Here is a 27,704-nt window from a genome sequence, read left to right on the forward strand (position 1 = left end):
GAACCTTAATCTCACCTACAATTTATGTTAGATAGCAAGTGTTTTACTGCTAAAAGAATAACCATTTTATGTTAAATTCCAGTTTTATCACAAGATCTAACTACGGTAGGAAGAAAATAACAACTGCCCTTTTTGAAAGCCCAGAACTGTCTGATAAAGATCAGTAAGCAAGTGAAACTGTTGAGCTCTAGTGGTGAAATATGCAATTTAGTCAAGCAATGTGTACCAGCTGAAAGCCCATGGAACCTCCTTTACTGGGCTATTCTCTGCTGGGAAGCATGCATGTCAGGCAGGGTAAATATGTCCAGTGTTATTCCACAATGGCTTGGTGAGATAGATGGGACCAAGGGAGTGAACAACCTTCCTTTTAGTGCATTTGAGGCCTGTTCTGGTAGGACCATTCACAGAGACAGTTAATGCTCACCTTTTTTTCAGCCTTGGTGATACATCTGATCCTTTGAACTAACAGCAGCTCTGGGGATGCGGAAATGGGTGGAGGGAAAACTGCTTTTTTGCAGCTCATTAAAAAAAAATAAATCTTTAAAATAAACATAATGGGTACTTACTGAATTGAATCAGTAACCAAGATGTGAAAGGCTTCTTAGTTCCTTGCCAATTCCAAAAGTAATCCAGATGTGATCTTATTCACTTACTTTAACCAAATGTTTTAATTACTAAAGCAGTAAGCAGTACATTTTACACTGTATTAAATTGTCTGGTATTAATGAAATGGAGTGAACACCATTCCAGGCAACAGTTTAGCAGTTTTAAATATATTTATGCTGTATATTATTATATATCACATTTTAGAAATATTTATGTTGTGGATTTGCTGAAATAATGACTTCAAAGAAATCAAGGTCCATACAATTATATTTGTATTTTGGTTAAATCAGTTTAGCACTGTCTATAGGAACAATCTTTTCTTTTTAATTGTAAACTACATTAGAGGAAAAATAAATTTTCTGTAACTAATAAGACATCAATGACAGAAATGTGTCTGTTCTTATATCTCTTTTGAAATTACTCTCCTGAATGATTTCAATCTGAATTTTTTATAACTATGGGTTTTAAAAATTAAAAAGACAGAGAAAATGAATGTTACTGTAGCTGAAAGAAATAAATTAGGGTTGGGATTTTAAAAGAAACTCCAGTTAGACACAAATCATGGTCCTAATTTCTGTGAAATTTTTGATCCTTAGTTAATTGTCTGCCAGAAACATGTTAGACATTACAATATGTTTATGGATGCATGCATACAAAATAATGGCTTACTAATGGTAGCTCAGGAAGATTCCTCCCCCCATCATGGTTCAGGAGCAAGTAGGTAATCTGACACTGAAATGTAGTAAATTCTGATACTGAGGGAAATGAAGAGTATTGTCAGGTAGTATGTACACTGTTTGCTTGTATATACGGCACCCTGTGGAGTACAGAGCTACAGGGTCTTCTGAAAATCATTTTGCTGAAAAAAGAATTCCCACTCCTGATACACAAATTCTCATTTGCGTGAAAGCACATGCATGGCTACTGTGGGGAAAAAACCTACTCTGCAAGAGTATGTTTTCCACTGTAATAATCAATTTTCAGGATTTGTGTCACCTATTTTTAAAGCCAATTGCATTAGTCACTTCCAGAGTCTATGTAGATGTCTTTAAATCCAGGGGCAGATACTAGGCTCAAGCAGCATAGCATGAAAGCCAGGGATGGCTTGGTTTGAAGAGAGTACACAGCAAGTGGCATGGAGACCGAGTTAATCAACTTTGCTGGACCTTAGTCAGTTGTGGTATTCCTGTTCTGACTAGAAATGCATGAAAGCACAGATATGACAGAGGTACCACAACAGCTCTGGATGGACTTAGCCTAGGTCTAACCAAGCTCGTTAGCCTGGATTTAGCAGTGGTTCTGCAAGAGTCAGTGTGACGTTGGAATCCCAGCAAAGGCTTGTGGGCAGGTAGCTAAAGGAATGGAGTTCATACAGATATGTCTGGACTCAGTTGTGGCCTATCGTCTGTATTCATAACTGATCATATGAAGTATAGGAAAGACAACAGGAAGATACATATAACTGAAGTCTAACGTAATTCATATATGGTTGGCCCTGGTTGAGACTGGGAGAATTAAGTGATCTGCCAAGAGTGTGTAGTGTTAATAGCCCCTTCTGTATCATACTGGTATGACTCAGCCTTGACCTTCTTTCTGCCTGCAGTGCTCTGAGAATTCACATCAAAATAACTTAACAGAGGAGCTCAGCATTTCTTTGCAAGGTTCTGCAGTGAGAAAGGCCACTCCACATGTGTAATAACCTCATATTATAGCACAGAGGATTTTCTAGGGTTGATATTGTCAACATTTAATGGCATGAGAAAACCAGAGGACAATTAGAGACTGCTGAGCCACAACACATGTGGAGGAGAGGGCAAATATTTGGCCTTGCCCAGTCCTCCAATGTGGGTGGCATACAGAGGTGGGAGACCACGTTTAGTAGTTAGGGCAGTGCACTCTGCCCAAGCCGCTGAACTCTGACTTCTCTGGAAGAAAGTGACCGTCAGTCAGATGGAAACATCCAGCAGATTGCAGCTGGGTCAGGCTGTGGCATTTGTCACACCTTGCAGTGGGACCTTCTCGTGTTTTAGGTACTGCAGAGTGGTTTCTAACCCTCTGAACAGTCATGAGCCTCATGTCCTGTGATAAAACGTTCAGAATTTGATTACTTTTTCACTGTGAATATTTGCGCTAGCACAGTGGAGTCCCCAGCACAGTCCAAAATAATCTGTTATAATATAGATTATAATAAATAACTCCCCTGGATATCCCAGCCTCCTGAAGTAATTGTCACATCCTGAAGTAGGCTCCGTTTTTGCAGTACTTAGTAGATCGTACAAGCATTATTGTGGAGTATTGCTTATACTGTCTCTCCCAAGGCCTCCATTTATTTTCTGCTGCTGAAATTGGGTGCTCTGCTGTTTACCACCCTTATGTGCAGCTGTTAGCCCATAACATACCTACATCACAGACTAACAAATAACTACTGGCTCTAATGAGCTTAGAAGCATTGAGGAAGGCAATGTTGCCCTTACTGAGTGCAGGAACAGGATAATACTTCTGTGTTAGTTATAATTCTGTTGTGCTCATTACTTTAAGTAGGGCAGGCAGTACCCACAAAGCTTGTCGTGAGTGAGATGTTGAACAAGCTCACACAGAAAGACATTTTTAAAACTTAGGTTGTTTAAGGATTCCAAAGCTGTGTACCAAATCTACTTTTGAGTTGGATGCACTTAGGATTCTACTTCGTTGACTTGTAAATTTTTTTTTGCCTGATCCAGTGTGCTGAAGCACATGTGGGAAAGAGACATAACATTATTCTTTGCTTGTGTGATGAGAGAGTGAGGGGTAGTGGAAAAAGAGGTGTGCAGCAGGACCCCAGCAGAGAAACTATTCTGCAGAGATTTGCTCCTGCACAGCCCATACGATATGAAGGAGCTGGCCAGTAGGCATAAAGCAACTTTTTCAGTCACTGTAACTGCAGTCAGCCAAACTTCTTTTGCGTTGGTAAAAACAGTATTTGTATGAAGAAGCAAAGGCAGGAAGGGTGGAGGGAGAAAAGAAGCATTTAGAGCTCAGATGTTTTTTTCTTCTTTGGAGATTGCTAAATGGTATGGTATAGCATTTGGCTTGTAGCAGGTTTGCCCTTTTCCTAGCTGAGTCAGTGCTATTTGGCGTTTGGATAAGTGCGGAGGAGATGTCCTGTTTCCTGTGCAGAGAAAGGCTTTGGCCATTTTGTAAGTACTTCTTGTTTCAAATAGTTCACCAGTCCCAAACTGTATTACTTCGAGGCTCAATTTGGCAAGGAACAATGGGAGAAGCCTTGAAGAGCAGCAGAATTAGGTTTGTGATAAAGTGGGCACAAACAGAGCAGACGGGATATCCACTGAATGGAAATATAACAACAAGGGAGAAAAATTAAGCATTGTCTGGTTGAGGAGAGTGATGAGTTTTAGAAGAAAAGCTGTTTATGTATGTACCTCTGTCCAAAATGTCCATCAGCGTTACGGTGGTATATGCAGTCCTGGATGTAGTGTGCAAGATGTCAGACTTCTAGAAACCTGTAGGTTTTCCTTTAGTAAAACTGATGTAAGAAAAACATGGGATCTCAAATTGTGAGGTTCAGGGTCGGCATTTGCATGGTAGCTCTGCTTCTCCCCAAAAGCCAGCTCTTACAGACTTGCATTCCATAAGCATTTGTTTCCTCACGTCTCTGTGAAACAGTACTGTTTTGCTGGATTTATGTTAGTTACAGATATGGCTCTATGTTCATTTCTGACCGAGTTCTTTTATTTCTACTCATGAAAGATAGCATAAATATTGCTTGTTGTATATGATGTTTCAGAGGAATCCTTTAAAAAGAGCACAAAAGCCTGGTACTTTATCATGGCTTACATACCACTTACTTATGTTTTGGACATAAGTCCTAAAAGTACCAAATTATTCAGCATTCTTGTTAAATACCTAATGTTTAATTCTGTCATATTTCCCGCTCTCTTTTACTCATCTCTCTACCTTTGATTCTTCTTTTTCTTGTCTCACTTTTGCCTGTCTTCAAACTGACTCATAGCAGTGGTGTGTACTGCCTGAGTGGCCCCCCTCTGTGATTCTGATCTGTGCTTCAGTTTGTCCTGTCTGAATGTATCTCCTCAAATGGCTGCTCTAGAAGTATTTCATACCACTAGCGGTGATACCAAATCAGCTGCAGTCTCCAAGCTGCTGTAATAACCTAAGTTAATAATGATGTACGCATGTTGGTTTTGATCTTCCCCATTGTCTCCTTTAACTGAAAGAAGATGCGATGCGGTAATCTGCGTGCGCTCTTTCTCTCATTTTCTCTCTCTGTCTCTTATTACTGTGTCATAATGTGTGAATGTTCTTTCAATTGACATACATTTACACTAAAACATACTCAGAATAATCCATGGCATAATACTGTGAGAGGCTAACAATTTTTGGCCAAATAGCTATACAGAATTCTTCTCATGTTCATCCAAAAATGAGTTTTATTGAGATCAACTCCCAGCTTACTGTTCTTATTGCTTTATTCAGAGAAAGGTCTTGGTTTTAAGTACCAAGAAGAAAATGGACCTTTATTGTATAATTTTATCAACATGAACAGCTTTTATTAAAAGGAGTGGGGAATCAATCTGTTACAATTAAATCTATGCTGTAAGATGCTTGGGAGACCAAGAGCTAATCACTCTTGTGTTACAATCTTGGAACTTATCTGCATATTTATCAAGTTCCCTGCCTGTTATCTAATCTTTCCTTATTACAAATTTTTTGTGTGTTTTTAGGGATTGATGCCAGGAGAAAAAAAAAATGTTAGCCATGTTTGCTTACAGTTATATGGTAACTCTATATTCAAATTCCTCACACGATTGTATGCCTGCCTTTGCTCCCTTGTAATAGAAGATGATGACCATAAACAAAGATTTCTAGATTTGCAGCAGAAGTACTGTCTTGCTGGCTGTAGTTCTGTAATAATAGATTGTAGTCCTCGGAGATGAGGAAAAAAGCCCTTTTTATACATTGTTTAATGCCACCCTTTTTAGCATAGTTCAGTTAACACTTAAAATAGTGATAATAACAACAGGAAAAATGAAGAATGATCACAAAATGAAATTATAAACATAAGTATTTGAGCTGGAATTCGTACAAGACTCAGTTCTTTTGCAATAATTTTAGTCCTATTTGTTTCATTTATGCCAGAATGGGATTTTTTTTTTCCTCCCATACATCTTGAACTTCCATTTGCCATTTTGGCTAATGGCAAAATGTTAACAGATCTTGAAGAAAGTATAAATCAGTTTCTGCTTGTGCTTCTGAGAAATTCTTATTCTGTTGGAAGTAAAGCTCCCTCCCACATCTGTTCTTAAAACAATACCTTAACCCCAAATGTTTTAGTAATATGCTTTATTGCGTCCTGTGTTTTTAAAAAAAACGTGGCATAGATGACATAATTTAGTGGTTAAAACAAAAAACGTGTTCTGTTGCCATTGTTGGCTGCGATACCCATGTAACTTTTGGTGAAAGGTTCTCAAAAATTGCAGAAAAGAATTCTTTTTCATAATTTATATACATATTTGTAGAAGGTCTCAGAGATAAGTTATTAATACAGGAAATCATTCTTGCTTTGTTGTTCTTACTGCATAGTTATGCTAAACTAATTTTAATGTGACTGGCTAAATTGTATTATCACAATGCATGTATTCTAGAGGAATATAATTTTCTTGTGGACAAATATTTGAAAGAAGATTCATAATGTATGCTGTCCTCCATTTACCAGAGTTGTGCTTGAAATAGAACACCAGGAGTTTCTCTAAATTTCTGGTAACCATGACAACTGTTACTTTAGTGTTATTAGCCCAATGTAATTTAGCGTAGTAGGTTGCTAGAGGTAATTTTTTAGCTACCTTGGGATGATACTCGTTATTGTAATTCTAAAAAATATTTAGAATTTATATTTAAAAATCACTTAATCATAATACTGAAATATGCTCTATACTTTGTGGATTTGTTTTTTTAGCAAGAGCCTCACTTTGCAGACGGACAGGTTAGGGGTCTTGTCCAAGGCCCCTGGATGAGTCCGAGGCAGAGCTGTCATTGAAACTTGTACGTTGCTGGTTGCCACGCAACTGTTCAATTCTTAGGGCTTAATGGATCTAAGATTTTGATCCATACAATTTCCTTCCTTTTTCCCCCTTCAGCATATGTTTCATACACATATACACGCACCCTTTCTCTGTAGCTATTTCTTGTTCATTCCTAGAATTATGGAACTTTATTCCTCATAAAACTTGGCATAAAGAGGAAGACAGACATACTTGTGAAACTGCACAAGTGCTCTGCATTCTGTGCATGATCTGAGGTGTGTGGGTTTAATTCTGATTTGTTTAAATAAAAAAAGTAGGTAATTTTTATTATCATCTGATATGAAGAACAACGTATGCAGGAAAACACATTTTTTAAAAACTACACACATTGAAAAAGAAGTGAATTCAAGCTTTATCAAGTAAACATGATAAAGGACTCTGAATAGAAAAATGAAAACATGAACTCAATTTAAGAATGTACCCTCATTGAAAAAGAATCCATTTGAAAAGACTAAAGAAATTAGACACAACGGGAGCCTAATTCTATTCTCTTGTATCGTACGTAGTTATCTTTTAATGTATGATGGAGCAAAAAGGGAGTCAAATGACATTCACAGCATTAAACACTGCTCGTCTTGCACAAGGTGCCAGACAATGGAAAATCTTGTACAGCTTGATCTAATTTGAAAAGTTGTAAATGAACACAGGTAGGAAAAACAATACAAATAATTTCCTTTAAATGGATGGAAGACATGTCAGAAGCAGAAATTTTGTTTGAACGTTTCAGTTTATGCATGGATTTATGGTAGGGCAGCAGTGTTTTGGGGGCTGGTTTTGTCATCTGGAACATTCTTGGAGTATAGTTTGTCACTAATTTCTTATAAAAGTATATTTTACACATATCTCAACCTTAGCTTAATTAACAGAGGAGGAAAAAAACCAGTTTTTAAGGAAGCAACTTCTTTGAACTATTTTCAGTGTATTTTCATTGCCATTTAAAATATTTTCCAAAATCACTGTGTTGCTCTTTATCTTATAGGTGATATATCTTACCATTTTTGCTAGACTTTTGTTTTTATCTTCTTCGTACATTGGTATGGCTGAGGATAACAAATATTACTATGCCTAAGCTAGACAGCTAAAAGATAGATTGGCTGTAGCTTTGTTTTCTGGACCATTTTATATCTCTATGCATTTTGGCTGCAAGTGAATCACCAAAATAACAGGCTTTGTAGGTTCTTTACAAGCTAATACGGAAAATTATTTCAGTATATTTAAGCCTGTTAACTAGTTCATAGTCCGTTTGAAGCCCAATTTTCAAAACTTGGATGAATTTCAATTATTACATCAAACAGAAATGTGCTAGCCTTATAAAGGTGTACAGGAGACAAGAATTTTGTTAGTAATTTCTCATTATGCCCATGGAAATTTTTACACCTAACTTGTGTATGAGAGATGACATCCACAAAATAATAGTATCCAGACTGCATATGGAATTTTTTCTGTCAGTGTGGAATGGCGTGCATGTGCACACACCCCGTGTGCCATGAACAGGTCTGTTCTTCAAGGAGCTGGATCTGTAATGGTCTTAGCATCTTTTGGAAAACTGTGAGGGTTAGTATTTAAAAATTGTAGTGTGATCATAAGTACAGGGGCCTCCCAGACGCTTTGAGCCTGAAATATACACCTTGAAAAATCCTATTTTCAGATGCCACTTAACCCTGGTGGCACCTAAAATTCACATTTGCCAAAGATTCACCTCAGATTTGACAGTGCTGAGCCCAAGTCAGTTTGTGCCTGCTTCACCTACTCAGTCATCTATGCAGTGTTTTTAAGCAGTGCTTTAAGAGATGGTTCACCACAGAAGATGACCTTTCTTCAATGAATGATTTCAGAGGTTAAAATACTCACTCTAGGGTACAGGAGGCAGGTGTAGAGAATTATCTTTTCTCCTTAAGAAGATTTGAAACTTTGTGTGTGTATATAGGGTTGGGACTGTTTAGTCTAGAGAAGAGGAGGAAGCTCAGGGGGGATGTCATCAATGTATATAAGTATCTGAAGGGAGGCTGCAAAGAGGACGGAGCCAGGCTCTTTTCAGTGGTGTGCAGTGACAGGACCAGAGGCAATGAGCAAAAACTGAAACACTTTTTTTCCTGTGAAGATGACCGAGCACTGGCACAGGTTGCCCAGGGAGGTTGTAGAGTCTTCATCGTTGGAGATACCCAAAAGCTGCCTGGACAGGGTCCTGAGCAGCCGGCTCTAGGTGACCCTGCTTGAGCAGGGGGTTCGACAAGATGATGTCCAGAGGTCCATTTCAACTTCAACCATCCTGTGATTCTGTATTGCTTCCCAATAAAGTGCCCTGACACCTGATTTGCAGGCTCTGTGAAGGTGTCTTTATTCCTTCAGTCAAAGCAGCACTTCTTAAATGAAAACAGTAAATATTAGCTTGCAAAAGAAAGAAAAAAGTGATCACAAGAGTTACTGTGGCGTTATAATCCAGAAGATTGGACATAGCCATAAAAGTGAAGTCCGGGGTTTAAAATGCATGAACATCCATTGGAACGAGTACTGCAATACAGGTCCTTCCTCCAAGGAATTTGCCCTAAACACGAGGCTAGAGAGACTTACTTGGTATCACTCCAACTTCAGTGTACATTTAATTGCTCCACTGAAAGTGGAATTGCCCTGAAAAGGGGGGCTGAAAATAATCACACCGAGCTGGCAAGTAGTTATATAGCTCTCTGGGGAGATCAGGGAAGTTTGAACTCACGCTCCTTCTGTCCTAGTTGAAAGTTTTAACTCCTGAACTACTGGCTAAAAGAGAAAACCAGTGCTGGCTTGCACTAGTTGTCTTCTGGAAGAAAAGGCAGCTCCCACTGCCTCTTATTGTTGTGTTTTATTTTAAATAAAAAACACTCAGGTTCTCTATGGCTCTGATAAATTCAGAGGGCCCACAGTGCTTCATGGAGAAAGCTTCTCCTTTCCTGTCTTGTATGTGTGCTTCTGAGCAGCTATGTACTTTACAGGTTCCATACCACTCTGCTGAAAGATGCAATATTTAGATTTCCTTTATGAATCTATTGATAAGTCCTTCTTAGAAAATCTTGATTGCCAGCAAAACTCCCTGAAACCGGTAAGAATCATGACTGCACCTGCTTTTAAAAGCCAGGTATAGAAGATGTCCAAATGTAAGCCTTTATGAGAATCTGATTTTCAGAGAGTAGTGAAATTTTATTAAAAGTCATCTTTAATGAACTGCCATTCACTTTAAAGAAAAAAAGGGGGGAAGGGGCAATTGATTATAAATGACACAATGACACTTCCACAAGTTGTTGTTACATTTGATCTGCTGTCCAGTGGTACTCAAAAAGAGAGTGTCATGCTTTTAGCTCTCCTGAAATCTTCAAAGAAAACTTTTCAGTCTGATGCTTAAAGGTGAAAGCTCTCTTACCAATGAAAACAGGGGACTAACACACCAGTAGAAATACAAACTGATTTTGGAAAGTAAGTTTTGATTTGTTATGCTGCCTAAAGATCACGCTACAAGTGGGAATCGGTAAATCCAAACACCATTTTAATTGTTTCTCTCTTGTATTGATGCTATGGAACAAAAAGCTGTGGATCTCTGTGAACAGGTTTCTTCTTTGTTTCTGGAAGATGAATGAACCAGCTTATTAAAAAATGTAACGTACACCTTTTAAGACTAAAACTGTTGTCATTACTTTTTCAAGATTGTGTTTTCTGTTTCACATGTCTATATGATTCTTTCATGTGTGACAGAGAGAAAAGTACCTAAAAGATTAAATAACTTCTTTAATGTGATTTCCATCAATTTCAAACTAACGACTGAATTGAGAAAATTGGTTGACCAGCTGAATTTTGAATATTATATGTATCTCAGTGCTTTTGGATGTCACGTGTCCTGTGCACTGACTCTTTTCAGAAGCATTAAAAACATACATGTAAATTCATCATCTTGATTGAACTTAATTTTTGTGCAACATCCAGCATGTGAAGAGGAATGCTTTTGTGATACTTCTCTGTATTTATTGACTATACAGATTAAAATACAAAATCCACAAAAATGCTATGCTTTCTCTTCGAAGTGAAGAACAAATTTAGTTAAGGAGTTATAGTCAAGCATGATTTAAAAATTCTTAATCCATCCATGCTTTCTGTATGCTAAACATTGGCTGTTAGTAATGCTTTCCAGAGCTTCCAGGAGTTCCTGGATGTAGTGAATCTAGGCATGTTGAGAGCAGATAGCCACTTCAGTGTTGTCAGGAGGCAGAGAAGAGCATTAACATCAATCATTTCCATCTACAGAGCCTAACTAGAAAAGATGCCTGGGTCAGCTTGTGGCCTAATTTCATCCTAGTAAATAGTTTCAAATCTGAGAAAAAGTTAGAATTAACTGTTGTTCAGGAACATCGCATTAAAATACTAAAAGTTTCAGAGAAAAGTAGTTAATTACTTTTACCTAATTAACTTGTGCCTTTATTAAAAAAGCAAACATTTTGCTGACAGTTTAAAAGATAGAAAATGGTGAAAGGGCTTTCTATTCTTCATAAAATTACAAAATTTGAATCCTTTTTGAAATGAAGGAGGGACAAAAACCAATAAAACATTAAGGAACTTTGAAGTTTTGGGCAGCACTTCCATACTGCTGTTTGCATAAGCAAATTGGAATGTGCCTAAAATATATATTTCTTTAAAAAGCACAGGAAAACCCACCAGGTTATAGAATCATAGAATAGTTTGAGTTGGAAGGGACCTCTAAAGGTCATCTAGTCCAACCCCCCTGCCATGGGCAGGGACATCTTCAACTAGATCAGGTTGCTCAGAGCCCCGTTCAACTTGACCTTGAATACGAGAGTATTTCTCATTCTGATTAAACCTCTTGACTGAGCTTACAGATAAGTTTTCTGTCCTTGTACCTGCTTTCCTGTCTTAGCTTTTGTAGCAGGATGTTCTTTGGAGCTGGATCTTTTACTGTGTTGTTATTGAGTTGAGAAAGAAGCCCCTGATTTTGACTGAGATAGATGGTAGATTCTGTAGCAAAAATAATTAACATGGCTATTAAGATGATGCTTTTTAAAGTAAGGGCCTAACTCTGTTTATTCCTGTCAGCACTGTCCAGAAAGACATTGTGAACAACTGCTGTTGGAAGCTGCATTTAAACAAGAGTTTGCATTTGGTTTGCAAACTAATTTTCAGTGTTTTGGGCCTTGGGTGGAAAAGTGAGCTCACTCTAGGCCTTGGTTGCACAGGCAGATTCAGGAGATTGTTTTCAGGGATACCTTTTTTAAGATAGTAATTCATCTGGTTCTTGCCTATATGTGCTCTGAACAGGTATGGGGACCTTCTGATCCGTGCCTACGAAAGCTCTCTTATCATTCTTATGGCTGGGGATAGATTTCTCTGAAACAGTTTGTGTTGACATTGTGACTTCCAAAAGTTTGCATCTTTTTTTTTTTTTACCTTTTTCTTCAGGTGCAGAAACCTTACATTTCCTGACAGGCTTCCTGAGGTCAGCATTGTATTCATATTTGTTAATGAAGCTCTGTCGGTGATTCTGCGCTCCATTCGTTCAGCCATTGACCGGACTCCTGCTCACCTGCTCAAAGAGATTATTTTAGTTGATGATAACAGTAATAATGGTAAGAGCTTTTGGTTCTTTTTTTTTTTTTCATAGAGGTTGGATCATACATGAGAATCCTTGAATTCTGGCTCCTGCTCATACCGTTGGCATTTCAAATGTTGTCGGTATATTTTCTCCCTTCTTCATCCCACATTCTTGCTGGGCTGTCTTCAAATGTGCACAAGTAAGGCATGTTAAAAAGAGTATGTACAAAGATAGGATGCTGTTTCTGTATGTTTAAGGTGTCTGGTAAGCAGAATTTTGAGTGTAACAATAGATTAGAGACCTAAGAAGTTGTACGCTTAGTACTTTACAGTGCTTTCAAGATTATATGCTTTCTGTGCTCTTCCTGTTTCAGTTGTATGATTGCATGTGCGTAGTCACTTTTTTGTACAAAACATCTTTCTGTGTTTCTTAGACATCTCCTTTAGATTTCCAGTTCTCCTCTCCTCTCCTCATTGGCAGTATTTACCTTGCTGCTTTCCTACTGTGTGTACTCAGATTTTGCTCTCCATGATCTGAAGGACTGGACTGCCCGTGTCTGATTGCTCAGTGCTTGGCTAGGTGTTTGTCAACGAGGCCGTGCTGGGCATTGTTTACAAGTCTTATTTTCTGGCAACTTTAGCGATGAGATTTTAAGAAGCACAGGATGCTGAACTTAAAAATTTTGCTCTGCTGGGGGGTTAATTATGAACTCCTAAAATACAAGGCGAATCTGAATTTATCCTGTTGAAGGAAAATGCTGAACAAAGGGCTTCTCTTATCCTTGCCATCATTACAGTTGTTATGTGATCCCTGTAGCTAGATCCTGTGACTCGCTGCTGATCATAAATGTATCTCAGATTTGTACAGAAAAGAAACTTATTGGGAAACAAGTAAATAAGTTCCCCACCCCAGGCTATGCTCTTCATCATCTCTTCTTCTGCTGACTATCAATGAAGGAAAAAGTAAAATCCTGACTCTTTACACACAAAACCCAACAACTTGATGTAGGCTTATGTCAAATCTAATTCCAGTTTCAGTGAATAATACTATGTTTAGACTTATGTAAGGTCGACCGAGCTTTTCTTGAAACACCTACTCATGGAACAGTGCAGGTAAATTGGCATGCAGGATTTATGAATTGTTATTCTTAGTTTATGGCACAATTTATGAAGTAGCAACACGATGAAGTAAATGAAAAATCACATGAAACGGTAAACTATGAGCAAAGTAAAAAAACAAAACAAAATCAACATGAGTACACACACACATATACGTGATTCAGAAACATCTTGTGAACTTTTGGTTTGCTTCAACATGTAGCTCAGTCATTTGACATGGTTTTACTGATGCACTCTTGCTGGCCTTAATTTTTGCCCACTCCCTCACGCAATACATGGCAGTTTGGGGGGGGGGATTGAAATACAACTTTGACTAGTGGACTTGGGCTCTGGAATATGTTTGTAGAAATTAATTCCTGCATCTTTCTAACGGGTACAGTTAATGTGATGCCAGGAGCTCAATGAATCTGAGTGGCTATTGGTGCTGCAGGGCCTAAGGCCTCTGAACACGGAGCAACTGGCCACAAGGCAGCCATAGAAGAAAAATAATATGGCTGAAAAAAGAGGTTTCTAGAGTTTGAGTCTGATTTTCTATGATTTACCAGCAATTATTCCAGTGGGCACATTGCAGAGCAGTGTCAGAAACATCAGTGTTTCTGAGAGCCTGTCATCACTGTGACGAGCTCACTAACAAATACACTTTGCACTCTGCTCTATGGGCTTGTCAAAATTATTCTTTTTCATTATTTCTTACCTAAAATAGATAAGAAATCACAGGTACCACTTAATCTTTCAGGAAGACCTGTTCAGCCACATTTTGTGTAATACCAGTATTGGTACTGTACAGTATCATGTTTTTATAGTTGGCTGTGCCTTTTATTCAGGCTTGCCTTTCTTACCCTCCAGTGCCTTAAATCCTTAGATTCCTGACCCCAAACAGGAGGACAGAAATTGAGAGGAAGGTAGCCTTTGGTTTGGCTGTCTTGGCTTGGTGTTACATGTCATTTTATACAAAATCACACTGTGCAGAGTGATACTTAGTCTCCTAGAAAAATTCAGCTCTCTCCAGCATTTTCTGCTACTCCTCTAACCCTTTCTCTGGTGTCTCTTCCCTGCAGATTCCTACAGTCCTCTTTATCCCATAATGTATGCTGAAGATCTGGTAATAGGCATCCATTTGGAGAGGATTGATGTTTGGTAGGAAAGGGAGTGATTGTAAAGATGATTTATGGACTTTTCTATTATTAGTTTAAATCCTGAAATACTTATTTTACAATTTACTTTTGCTTTTACAATATTCTATTTCCAATTTTTTTCTCCCTTCTAGCATTGCTGAAACTAATCCTTTATATTTAGTGTCATTCTGTGTTTTTGTTAGTAGCTCTTTAGCTTGCAAGTGTTGCTGCTTGTAAGATAAGTGGGTTACTCTGGGTTTCCCTGTAATGTTACCTGTGGGGGCAAAGGCTTGCTTTGCACTTGCATCTGGCTCCAGACTCTGCTTCTCGCAGAGACCTGTCACGATCCTAATTATAAGTGGTATGTTTACTCTGAGGCTTTTGCCGGGGATGGCAACTTCTATAACTTGATGTAAGATTTTTTTTTTTTTTTTTTTTTTTCTGTGATGCCACAGCCATGGATTTCACAGTCAAGAAACATCACACTATGGGAAGTGACTAGAAAGAAAAAGTGAGAACAGAGATCAGGCAGCGTGTAAATGAACACATTTTTTATTTTGAGTCTCTTGCGCTATTTGATTGTGGTTAAACCACAACAACATAGCATAGTGGTTTAAAATAAAAGCAGATACCAAAATTTCCTGCTTCTGAGAGGAAGCAATATACTGGTAAACTGCTATAAGTTCTTGCTGTAGGCCAAATTCTGAATCTAGTAATGAACAGCTGAATTCACCTGTAATTTCAGTAGATCTCTGTTTCAGAAAAGAGCAGTGGAAGAACTAGTTGCTTTTTAAAATTCCAGAAGGCTGATTTCAGAAACCATATATTCAAGTGTACGGCCAAAGTCTGTGCATTTGTCTTGAACAATATACACTATAGTATTTTATTTCATGCACTTCAGGTTATGTCAAGCAAATTATCTATGACTTTCTCTAAACCTCAGTGCAGTTTTTCAAGTTCCCAATTATGTTTCAGGAGACCTCAATTAATCTCTTTTTGAAGTTTCCCTTTTTTTAAATAAATGTTTCAAGTTAGGAAACTCTGAAAATGCCAGTGTGTGCCATTTAAAAGCACAAAACAGATTTAACAGGTCCCAATATTTTGGTCCTTTATTTCAGTAAAGCTGTTTGCATGGCTTAATGTGTGTATTTCACCATACCATCTTTTCCAGTGGAATTCTGATAAGCATAATACTGAAATGTTTCATATATGCTGTTAGGTACATTAGTATTATAATTTAATTTAAGTGAAGGTTTAAAAAAAAAAGTGCATTTCAGTGACTGCCTGTGTGCTGTATAATGAGAACAAAAGATTTATTAGAAAACCAAACCAAATATCAGTGTTGTTCATTTGGGTCTCATTCACATTGGTGTGAAATAGACCTACTGCACTGATTTCAGCTGTTTTACTGTAGTTTTAAGTGCTGTCTGTTAGTTCAGAATCTTTCCCATCCTGCTCAGGAATGCTGTTTGCTTTTCAGAGTTAAATCACTCATTAGTTTATAACTTGGCAATAAAATACTTTATTCATTTTAGCCTTTAGAAGTAGCAGGGTTTTGCAGCTGACTCAATGCAATTGAGGAGAGGGATTTGCAGAGAAAAGGCTTTTAAAACTTTAAGTGACCATGCCCACGACTGCTGATAGTTAATTAGACATCAGAAAAGTTTTTAGAAAAAGCATTGCCTGAGCTGGAGACTACGGGAATAGTGTTTTATTCACTCTCTGGCTTCTTGCATCCTGCCCTCTGGGGACAGGGTGGTGACTTGTGCCACTGGAGTCCTGTCTTGGCTTTTGAGTCTTTTTGCTGGCATTGAGCCCTGCTGCATTATGAAGTACCTCTTGAAGATATTTTAAGATGGTTTGAAATCTCTCTAAAAAAATCATTGTGAGCCATGATATGTTCAGCTTCCTGGGGAGGCAGTATGCATTAATGTGGCCAGAGTATGCCTTACAAAATTTTATATTAGAGCAATAATTATCATCCTTTATGACATTTTTTCATATTAAAGAATAGATGTTGCAATAGAGGCTCAAATTCCGTAAGGTTTCTTCCTTTTTGTTTGAATCATTACTTATGAATGAAATATTCTAACATGTTCAGTTTAACGATTCTCATTTTGTCCTGAGATTTCCATGAATACAGCTACTGAATTGCAGTAATAATGCTGGATATCACAAGATGCTAATTTTCTGACTTGCAGTGTTGAAGAGAATTAGCACAGAGTGGTAGAAAGTGGGTCAGATGCAACTGTATCACCTTTAAGAGATTTGCAACATTGTCCTCAAAACGCTGAATAAAAAGAAGCTTTTCAAAAAGCTTCCAGAGCTTTTCATTAGAAAGGTATATTTCTTCTTTGGTTATTTTTAAGAGATATTTGGGAATAGAAGATTGTCTGGGGTTTTTTTTCTTTACAAAAGCAGTAATGAATAAACCTCAAAAGTACTGTTCAAATGCATGCTAGATTTCATATTACAGCATAATTTGAAGGTAGCTTACTTGTAGACCAGACAACTATGAATATTGATTTTAAAAACCTATTAATAACAATCTCCTAGGGAAAACTTTAGGACTTGCTGTCCTTCTGTTTGGCTTCTTGTTCTTCTCTTACCTCAATGCCAGCAAAATTCAAAGGCAAATAAAAATATTTAAAAACAAGGAAAAAGCCAAACTTTATTCAAACCTGCATTCACTTTTGGGACATGATTTATGCATCATGAAGGGCTTTGCTTTATCTGCCTAGATTCATTCCCCCCATTAGTTAAAGGCCTTGATGCTGAAATCCTTCTTATTGCACAGTCTTTACACAAGCAAACTTTCAGTAGTGTTGGCAGGGATGTACATGAAAGAGGGCTGTGTAATGCAAATTAGGAATCAGATGCTAAAAAGCATATATTTTATGTATAGACCAGGAGATCTGTCTATGTTGTAGATCGGAGAACAACGTTAGCTGTTGTTACAGACTATGCATTTTACTTGCCTAGTAACATTTAGCACTGAAACTTGAATAAATTAAGACAATTCTTTGAGCATATGTTTACATGCTACATGTTCTGTGCTGATGCTAGGACTGCAGTGAGGTGTGTCTTGGCTTGTGTGCCAGCTACTGTAGATGCATCTGAAAATATGTAAGAAGAAAATAACCAGAAGCAAAACATAGTCCGCTGGCCATCTGTTTTAGCAGTCAGCAGAAGTTAGCAGAATGAGAATGTTGTTCTTATTCAGAGGTGTGAGAGAGTGGAGTATGTGGACGCTTTGGTTCATGTCCCAGTGATGACTGGCCATGCAGCTCAAAACTCTTGTGGAAAAAATTAAGAACCACTAATATAAATGGACTGTGAGATTTTTATAATGACAGTAGGTCCTGAAGGTGGTGTCCTAGAGTGGCTTCAGATTGCTCTCTCCTCTTACTTGGCAGTCCTTATGACATTGTATTTGATTCCTGCTTTAAAGGGAATTGGTTGTGGAGTAGGATATCAAAAGGAAGTGAGCAACAGAGCGGAAGAGAGGGACGCTGCCGATGAAGAAGGCTATCTGTCCCAACTATTCTTGCCCCTCTTTTGCTTTATCACTCTTCACACCTTTTTCTCCTCCTGTGTTCGTTCTTTCTTTTTTCATCCAGGGGTGGTCTATATCCTTGGTCTGTATTACCTCAGTCCACTTCCCTTTTCCTCATTCCACCCTGGCAGTCTGCTCTTTTCGGATGTTCACTTCCTCACACCCATTCCGTACACCTCATCCTTCTTTATATGAGCTTGTGTCCTTCAGTTGGGGTCTCCATTTTCCATGTTCTCAAATTCCAGTGTACCCACTCCTCTTATCTTCTCCCTATCTCCTCCACCCCAGTATTTGCTGTTCTTTCTCACAAACTGCACTCCTTCATTTTTCCCATCTCATCATTCAGCTCTCCCTTGCCTTTAGCCACATTAAACTCCTGCCTGACCCATCCCTTCCTCTCTCCCTCCCTCCCTTCCTCCTCCCCCCAGCAGTATTCTGCTCCTTCCTCCATGGCATATTTTTATCATTCTCCCATTTTCCTCCTTTTTCTCTCTAACACCCCCTTTTCAGACATGTTTTTCCATTTTCTTTTGCTTTCATTTAAAAATAATTATGTTGTATTCTTTTAGATCAGTGTTTCTAACTCTCCCATATCTGAACTCCATACTGTGTCAGACTCAAATGTTGACTTGCATTCAGTCACACATGGGGGTGGGGATAGCATCCCTTGCTGGTGGCAAGACTCTGATTTTTCTAGCATTGTAATTATAGTTGTATGAAAGCTGTTTGATAACCAGCATGCAGTTTGCTTTGTTTTATAATGAGAACTGTCACATTCTCCATTCTTTATAACTGATGTGGAAGGTCCTTAGCCTTTGCTTTCTGGAAGGTTAGGAAAGCTCCAGCGTTGTGAGAGTGAGATGGGGCTGCAGGACCACTGCAGCTAGGTGTGGCTCTTCCAGTGCGTCCCAGAGAACTCACACATCTGTTGGACCATTAGCCTCTGTGGAAGTGTGTGCTCAGCAGGTGTTTGCAGTGACAAAGCGGCCTTTCAAAAGAACAGTTATTTTAATCCTCTGCAATATAGTATAGTTCACTTTGTTTGTATGGTTGGAAAAGCAGAATTTCAATGTGTGTGCAAGCTGATAGCATAACTTCTGTCCACATCAGGGGTCACCAGTGGGCAGCAGAGCTTTTATTGCGGTCTCCTGACATCAGAGCTTTTGATTCAAATGTTCATATAGTACTATGAACTGAATCTTCCCTAGCTAGCAGTTGTTCTATGTTAGTATATGGTCATCTTATCTTTTATTCCATCCACAAGGTAATTTAACTCATTCAGTCCTAATACGCTTGCAGTGTTGCAATCAAATAAATACCTTTTTCTATGTCAGGTTCAGTACAGCAAGTCCAAGGGGACAGAGCAACCGCTTCTATAACCAGCATTTTCCGTCCTTGCAGTTTGATTTAGGCAGCAGAATGGCGAAGAAGTTATTTTATGCAACTCCAAACCTCATCACCAGAAAATTCTTTTTTTTTTTTCTAATAAGACAAGCCCATTGCCATTAAACTAAGCTTTAAGATTGGAATAACAATGTGTCTGATTTCAGCGTGGGAGGAACTAATTAAAGTGTCATCTCAGCAGTATCTACATGCCATATTTAATCCTAATGGAAGGTAGTAAAGTGGAGTATCTGAACTACAATATAGGAAATGCTGAAAAACTGGAGCTAGGAAACAAAATCCAGGGATGACTTCAGCTGCAGTTTTACAGCTTTCTTATATCTTCTCTTTTTTTCATATAGCAAATGAAACTGAAAGCTATACTGGCATTTTTTCATTGTGGCTTTGTTTTAGCTTGAATCCCAGTGTACCAATTCATACCATGTATCTATTTCACATATGCTGTGTACCCTGTATATGCCAAGTAGAGCAATGCGTATTTTCTTGTTCTTCATCCCCGCATCTGTTCTGCCATCCTCTAATGACACAATCCTTAGTGTGAGCACAGTCATATGTGCTCTCAGTTTACTGATCATATCAAAGCCCAGTACGGACAATACAGCTGAAGTTTCTAGGTGATGATAAATAGCTGCACATTGGCACTTTGGAATCTTTTGGAAGAATGATTTAGGCCAATTTATAGGAAATATCATCACTTCTTGCAGGTGTGATTCAGAAACCACGTGGCCCACAGTGTTAAAGACTGCAGTCACATTCAGTAAGAACAGGCTAGTTTTAAGCTCTTCTGGTAGCAATGAGGAATTCGCCCCATGTGCATTGGAAGTGCTATGGGCTGGTGGCATCCTGACTGTGAGAATGCCAGCGTATAAATGCTGCCTTGCTCCACTTCTCAGTACTGTCACTGTGATTTTAGCCTTAAAATTAATTACTAGAGATCTCTGAGAAATTGCTTGATTGAAAAAACTTTTTTTTTCCCCCTCTCTCACATTTGTGGGATTATGTTGCCTTCAAGAATGCTTGAACAGTTTCCGTTGATAACGTTCTCAAACATATCTCACTGAATTTAAGTAGCAGCCATATGTATAGATCCGGTGCGGTGACAAACAGTCATGTAGAACTTGAGAGAAGTGCCAATATCTGTTGATTTCAGTAAGGTAACTCTGGTTTGATCAGAGATTATTTCTTTTTGACATCTTTTCCCGTAAAGTATCCAGAGATCTCCTTGCATCTAGTAGAATTCGTGTTTGAGATATTCTAGTAATGTAAGCCGTTAAGAGCCTGAATGACTTTTTAAAGGATTCCTTTCTTTCTTTATCAAGAGAACGGTACTTACAATTGCAAGAGTTTGACGGGGGTAGGGAAAATACACTGTAGTGTTAGGCAAAGGAGTTAAAAGATTGTGTCCTATATAAAGTAAGAAATACAAATTGCCTTTTAAATGAACTTTATTAAAATTTACCTTTTCTTCCTAACCCAAGCATACTTTCCTTAAAAAGAAAAATGAATAAAAAGATAACTTTCATAAAATTAATGCTGAGTCCTTAACTTAAACTGGTGGTAAAACTTCCTGCCAGAGCTGATAATTTCAAACACTTCAACTTATTTGTGATAGAATCTGAAGATTCTTAATAAGCTGAAGGGTCCAAGACGTAAGAAATTTGCCTAAGGAAGTATTTAAGGGTGTTTGAGTGTATCACCAAATGATAAAAATCAGTCAGCAAAAATATGTCAATAAATTACAGACTATTCTATGTTCACCCAATAGGCATACACAAAGGCACATGTATAGGCATTGTTAGATATTTTAAAGACATTGTGGAACCTAGTTTAAGTCTAAAGTTCAAGTACAGGACCTTTTATCAAAGGATATTTGAATTCTTGTTGTGAATAAAAAAATAAATTCATGTTGACTTTCCTTTTGGCGTACTTTTCCTGTAGATATGCTTGGCATTTAATTTTTGAAAGTGTTCTCTAAGTATATTGGATGACCAAACTTTAAATTACTTGACTTCACTCGTTCACTGTTAGTTATTTGTAGGGCCATTACTCAAATGGTGTTCTTTCCTTTTGCACTGGAAAAGTAATATATTTTAAGTAGTATGCTTCAAGTAGCAGCCTGGGAGGCTTTGGGGAAGCTCTGTTTAAAATTTTATGGAAACTGTGATGAAACTAGACATAAAAGCTAAAATTTCCATTTACAATGATGGAATTAACATGGGGAAAATGAAGTCTTAGAGGTTAGGGTGTGAGAGTGAAAATTTCTGCTTGTTTTGCCTCGCCCAGTTTATTTGGAAAAGATGTTCTGTTTTTCTTGGGCCTCCATAACCAGACTCCTTGTTAACACCACTTACTGGAAGTCTGTTTTGAGAATCTGGGTAGAGAGAAATATAGATGCGAGTCCATATGGAAGGAGATACAGGTTATATACTAAAAACTCACCCTTCATGTTCTTTATGATCTTCACAAATGTCTAGAAGTCTGTTAGTTTTTTGAGTAAGTTCTGCAACCTACTTCATACAGGACAGGGCAAATCTTGCTCTCCTGGCAGTCTGACGAAGACTTCTAACTGGGGGACCTGCATGGAGCTGTATTGCCCATTAGCCTCTTGACACATCTCTATGGCATTTTGCAGTGGAATTTGCAAATAAACCGATGATTTTTTTTTTTTAAGATATTGTTTTCCCTTCAAGTGTAATCTGAGAGGAACGGTAGATGCTCCAAAGCTTTCTCACAGATGTTTTTGATGCCAACTCAAAGGACAATTTGCCTGCCATTAAAATTAACAGGGTTTGTCTGCACTGCGGTATAAACTCTCCAGTAAATGATTTAGAGTCATGATGAATGCTAAATAATATGGCAGCATGAATCATTGTTGTTTTTGTTTGGCAGCAGAGAAATTGCTAAGTGCTCTCAGTTCTCTCAAGATAGCTTACTGTTGCCTGCTGCATTGTTCGTTTGCTCCTGACACACTCCTTTGGCCCAATGCCTGTCTAATCATTGTTTAATGTTTCAAAAGCTGCCATCTTCTATTTGAGGCAGTCTTTTCAAGCAGTACAAATACCAGCAGATTTTCATATAGTAGAAATAACTGGAAAAATAAAGTAAAAGAAAAAAAATTAAAAATAAATAAGAAAATGAGATGCAAACAGCGTTAATGCTTTATGAAGCTGAAAAAAATACCATATACCTAATCAAATTATGGTGAAGTTTTAGGAAGCTTAAAGATATTTCTATGGCTAAATACATGGTCTATCAGTTTTATGTGCTATGGAATGATTATTCCTCCTGACCTATTGCCCCTAATCTCAATCCTTGCTCATGTGCACAAAGTGGAAAGAGAACAATAAGGTCTTCTAAAATGGAAAACAAGTTGACAACTCCTGTACCAGTAAATAAACAATGATTTCCATTTTTTATTACCACGAACAAGTGCAGTGTCAGTACCTGAAAAACGTACTTACATCCCCATGTCAAATAACTGAATATGTCTCCCTGCCTTGTAGTATTATTATTACTGTATGAGCAACAAGTTTAAAACATTTCCCTGTAGCCTGCTTCTCAGATGAAATGTCTAAAATGTACTTTTTATTGGTATTTGTGCCCTTTGAAACTTCTTTGTGCCTTTGACAATCAGTTCTGAGCATGCAAGTGAAACTGTGTAGCACTGGGTCTGATTTTGTGTTCTCTCATCAGGTATCTCTCAGTTTCCAAAGGAATGTTTCTTCTCATTACCCATTTCCCACACATACGAATAGATAAATCTTAAGGAATACTGTGGCAAAAGTTGTGTGACTGTGTGTATGGTTTATATCTCACACACAGGATCTTATGTACTGAGACTAGCCCTGATGTAAGACAAAACATATTCCACAAGTAGCATTAATTTTTATTAATGCTATTTGTCCTGCACAGCATTGTATAGAAGGGCAAGAACTGAATGAGGATATGCCGTGACAACCTCTGGAATGCCTTGTGTCCAAGATGGATTCTTGCTGAGACCATCAAATTGTCATCTCTGGGAACACTGTCTCCAAGATGTGGGAAGCTGGATAACTGCTAGACCCTGAAGGTTCCCATTCAGCTAGGAGTAAATCTTACGGCAGCTCAACTTAGAGCATTAGTCCAATGTTAGAAAAGAGATGTGAGGAAAGCTTTTCACCAGAAATTGAGCAGAGAGCGTAGGAATTCATAGTTGTTGTTTGCCAGCATCTCTAGCAAACTGGAGAGATTGAGAGAGACAAGGAAGAAGGCAGTAGGCAGAAGCAATGCAACATGCTTTCATATCAGAGGGGAATGATTTAGCTATAATATAGCCAAGAAAAAAAGTAGGCTGTGTAAAAGAAAGGGAGATTTTATGACTGAGAAATGCCTTGTCCAGAATTCCCTTCTCCTGGGGAGTCCAAAGACTACGTAAGAGCAAGAAAAACACTGTCAAGGTTATTTTGATTTTTTTTTTTTTTTTTTTTTGTCTAGATCTGCACATTGCTAGAGCTATCTGACATAAGTAGCGGCTGACTTTCAAAATTTTCATCTAGTCTGTCTCTTTGCTTCAGCAATTATGTCTTCCAGAAGAGAACAACAGCAGAAAACAATGAAGTTACAGGAAACCTTAATGGATTGGTAAAGAGCAACATCACATGTGGACATAGATGGCATTCTAGAATGATCACATAGATCATAGGAAGAGAAGTGTGTCAGATGAAATAAGGGAATTTGTACTTTAGTTTTATCCTGCAAGCCTGAAAAGATCAGTTGTTATACAGTGATATAGCAGTACTTTACAGGTTGCCTGATACTCAGTTGACCCTGAAATGTAGCAGTATTTTATGCAACTCTGACTACACTTTCACTGACCCACTGTTCTCTTGACTTCACATATGAAATCTGAATAAGTGGCTCTATTATTGTATGCCTGAGTAGGAGCTCTGGAAAGATTTTGATGGCAGGAAATATTGGTAGTTCATATCCTTGAAAATACATTGAGCGTGTGAAGTACTCTGTGTTTCTCTCTTAGATGGTCCTACAACAGCCTAGAATACTCTACAAAGCTTCAGGTGCCATGCAGGCATGAGCACTTGAGCAGAAGACAGATCAGTAAATCCAGTTTCAGGCAGTCAAAATTACCATTTTACTGCACGCTGTAGAATTGGATTTTCTGTTGGTTTTGCAGATGTACATTCATAGTCCCCAAGGTGAGAATGGTACAATAATTGTAGTGTTCAAGCTTCCATCACAAACAGCTCTTTTTAAGTTGTGGTGTGCTGCCTTTCTCAAAATGATGCTGAGATTAAACTAGGCACAATATAAAATCTAAAGAACAAGATTAGATACATGAAAGCTCTCAGTTGCAAATTATTCTTAAAAATGGAAGGGGAAAAAAGAGGATATTCCCTTACTTAAAAAGTTTTGGGATTTGTTTTACCCTTTTTTTTCTATAGGAAGAGCTTTTTTACCCTTTGTTTATGTCAGCACTATACCTTTACCAAATATCCAAAGCTTTTCGTTTTTGTTTTTAGTTTAAGGGCTGATCTTAAAAGGTGTTGACTGCCTCCTAGGACTTCCTTTTTCATTAATAGGTTGCGTTCTACAGTGTGATGTAGGTTCATTCTTGTGACATAGAAAAATATTACCCGTAAAGTCATATAACTAGTCCAGAGAGTGTTGCCACAAAATGAAGGAAACCAGTCCTTCAGTGATGTTAGGTCGGTATAGAAGCTCACATATCCCACCTCCTCAAATCAGAAACAATTCATCGTTAAAAGAAAGGCTTGTCTTCCCAAATGGATGTAACTGGAACCTCTGTGATCCTGTCAGTCTTATCAGAAGTTTCAGCTCCTTGGAGCTCCCATCTGAGGGACTGGCCTACGGAGACTAACAGGAAGATGAATGCAAAACTAAGCCTCAGTCACTTTCAGAGATACGTAATTCTGACTGCATGCTCAGCATAGGTTAGCCATGTCCAATATTTGTTCTTTTTTAGCACTCTTTTAATAAGGCACAAAAATTGGGAAGTTAGGGGTCTTTTAAAGTATCTAAAAAGAAAAACCTCAGGGGAGGTGAGTTAATAAAATGATCTGTTAAACTAACCTTCATTTTATGGTCCTAAACTAGGAACACTGAGAGAGATGACTTAGTTACAGTAAAATGGAAAAAAAAAGGGTCTAATCAGCTTTCCTTATAATGGAAAGTGCCCTAGAAAAATATGTCTGTTGCATCAGACTATATCAAACTGAGTTTAATTAACTGTGGATTACTGCACAATAGCTCAATCAGCTTTAGGTCAGGAAGAAAGAAAGTAGAGGAATTATTTAGTAGAACTGTAAAAGAAGATGTATGTCCAATAGTTCATTTGGCTTCCTGGGATTGGATTATCAAAGTTACCAAAGTAACATGAAAAACAGCAGTGTGTGATTTATATCTCTCACACAGGCTGTTATGTACTGAGACTTAGCCCTGATATATGACAAAACATATTCCACAAATGGCATTAATTTTTATGGTGCTGCACAGTGTTGTATACACCCCTTGGTTCAGAGATCATATAGGGTATTTTCCTGAAAAATGCAAAGCGCTCTGGATCGATTATCCTCTGCTACAGTGCTACCCTGGCTGACTTTCCTCTTTCTATTAGAGCAGTAATGGGAGTGATTAATTTAATCCAGAAGAATGGTCACTTAATTTGTACCAGGTATAGCCTGAGTTAGCAAATCTCTATGCTGGAAATGGATTTTATTTCAAATAAGTTTCAGTCCATGCTCAAAAACTTCTAACCGCAGCAGATTACTTTGGTTATCAGAGCCAAATTTCCTGCTGGCTTAACTTCCCCTACCTACCCATCTCCACTTGAAATAAGTGGATTCCTGATTCTGGCAATTTTTAGAGGTTCCTTATCAGTGTGAAAACTGCATTTCTGTCTGTGCCATATGTACCCATTACAGTAGAAATTCCTGTGATTTATATAACTGGCTGTGATTGGGGAAAAGTGTTTTCTCTGCTTTTGTATTATATTTTTAAAGTTTGATACCACTTTCAGTATCATGTAGTTACCTGTGTAATCAGTTATCTGTTCAGTAGTTTCCTGCCTAAAAAAGGCCCATAAAACCATCAGTAAGTATAAAATAAATATGTTCCTATTTTTTAAAGGATTCTTTTAGAAATGGAAGGGCATTTTTTGTGAGTTTTGGATAATTTGCTTAAAGATACTGTTGAAATTGAGGGGTAAACTCTGCCTGCATTATCCTGTTAACAGCAGAACCCTAGTTGACATAAGCTTCAGCCCAAGGGCTCAATAGCATCCCAAAAGGGGCTTGACTAGTGACAGCTGAGAAATACACAAATTACGTAGAATAAATAGCCAGATTTGAAGGGAGTGTTGAACAGATTCTTGGCCTGGCACTTCTTAATTTCTAAAAATGCCACTATAGGTACTGTACATTAATCCTGAGAGTACTTGCATAGCTGCTTAATAGTTCTGTGTTTCTTTGATAGTATGAGGCACCGCCTATGCTCTGTCTGGTATTCTTTTGGAAAAATTTAGTCATATTTCTCTGTAAATATTCTGCAATACATACTTTAATACAATTCTGATTCCAACTGTTCATCTCCCCCACGAGACAAAAACTTCTGTTGTTTCTGTGGGTGAAACTGCCTAGTGAGTGAAATAAGTGCACAGGAGTATGCAGGACATGGCCTCCAGAGCAGGAGGACCAGGAGTGCTTAGGGGATGGGTCTACACTGCGCACACTGCTTGGAATAGGTGAGCCTTCCCAGGGCAGGGAGGAGTGATGACAGATAGCTGTTGTGGCCATGCAGGATATGCCTTCCTTTCTCTCTAGGAAATAAATGTGTCTGCAACGCATGCCAAATCACAGCTCCTCTGAAGAAGGCTTGAGGAATTACACTGCTTGCTCAGGTCTGTCCCTGGAGTCAGGTTCCAGGCTCCTCAATGTGTTTATTTGGCATTTCTGTCAGTAAACTCATTTGCTATTGTGCTGTTCCCGGCACAGATGCAAAAATGGGAACAAGTCTGCTTCAGTTCCCTTTTGAAAAGTATCTAACCCTTTTAACTGTCCTGTTTTGTTCATTAGGGACTGAACACTGTGTCACCCTAATCATAAAAGTCTAACTAATTGCTCACAGCCAATTGTGTATATTTATAATAGATTGTAAGCCTGATTTAGTTGCACGATTTATATTATTTTGTGAGATATCACATGGAAACAGTGAGGTACTCCTTGG

The 27,704-nt window shown here is 38.1% G+C and overlaps 1 protein-coding gene across 5 annotated transcripts in view; it reads left to right on the top strand.

Moving 5' to 3' along the window:
• GALNT18 (polypeptide N-acetylgalactosaminyltransferase 18) overlaps nucleotides 1-27,704 on the top strand; it is a 362,119-nt gene that overhangs the window by 223,073 nt on the left and 111,342 nt on the right. For all 5 annotated transcript variants that reach the window (XM_076343982.1, XM_076343981.1, XM_076343980.1 and 2 more), the window contains one exon: nucleotides 12,141-12,307. In XM_076343982.1, the coding sequence (XP_076200097.1) occupies nucleotides 12,141-12,307 (167 nt within the window). The remainder of the gene's footprint in view (nucleotides 1-12,140; nucleotides 12,308-27,704) is intronic.

This window comes from Aptenodytes patagonicus, chromosome 7 (assembly GCF_965638725.1).
Source record: "Aptenodytes patagonicus chromosome 7, bAptPat1.pri.cur, whole genome shotgun sequence".
In the NCBI taxonomy this organism is placed as follows: domain Eukaryota; kingdom Metazoa; phylum Chordata; class Aves; order Sphenisciformes; family Spheniscidae; genus Aptenodytes; species Aptenodytes patagonicus.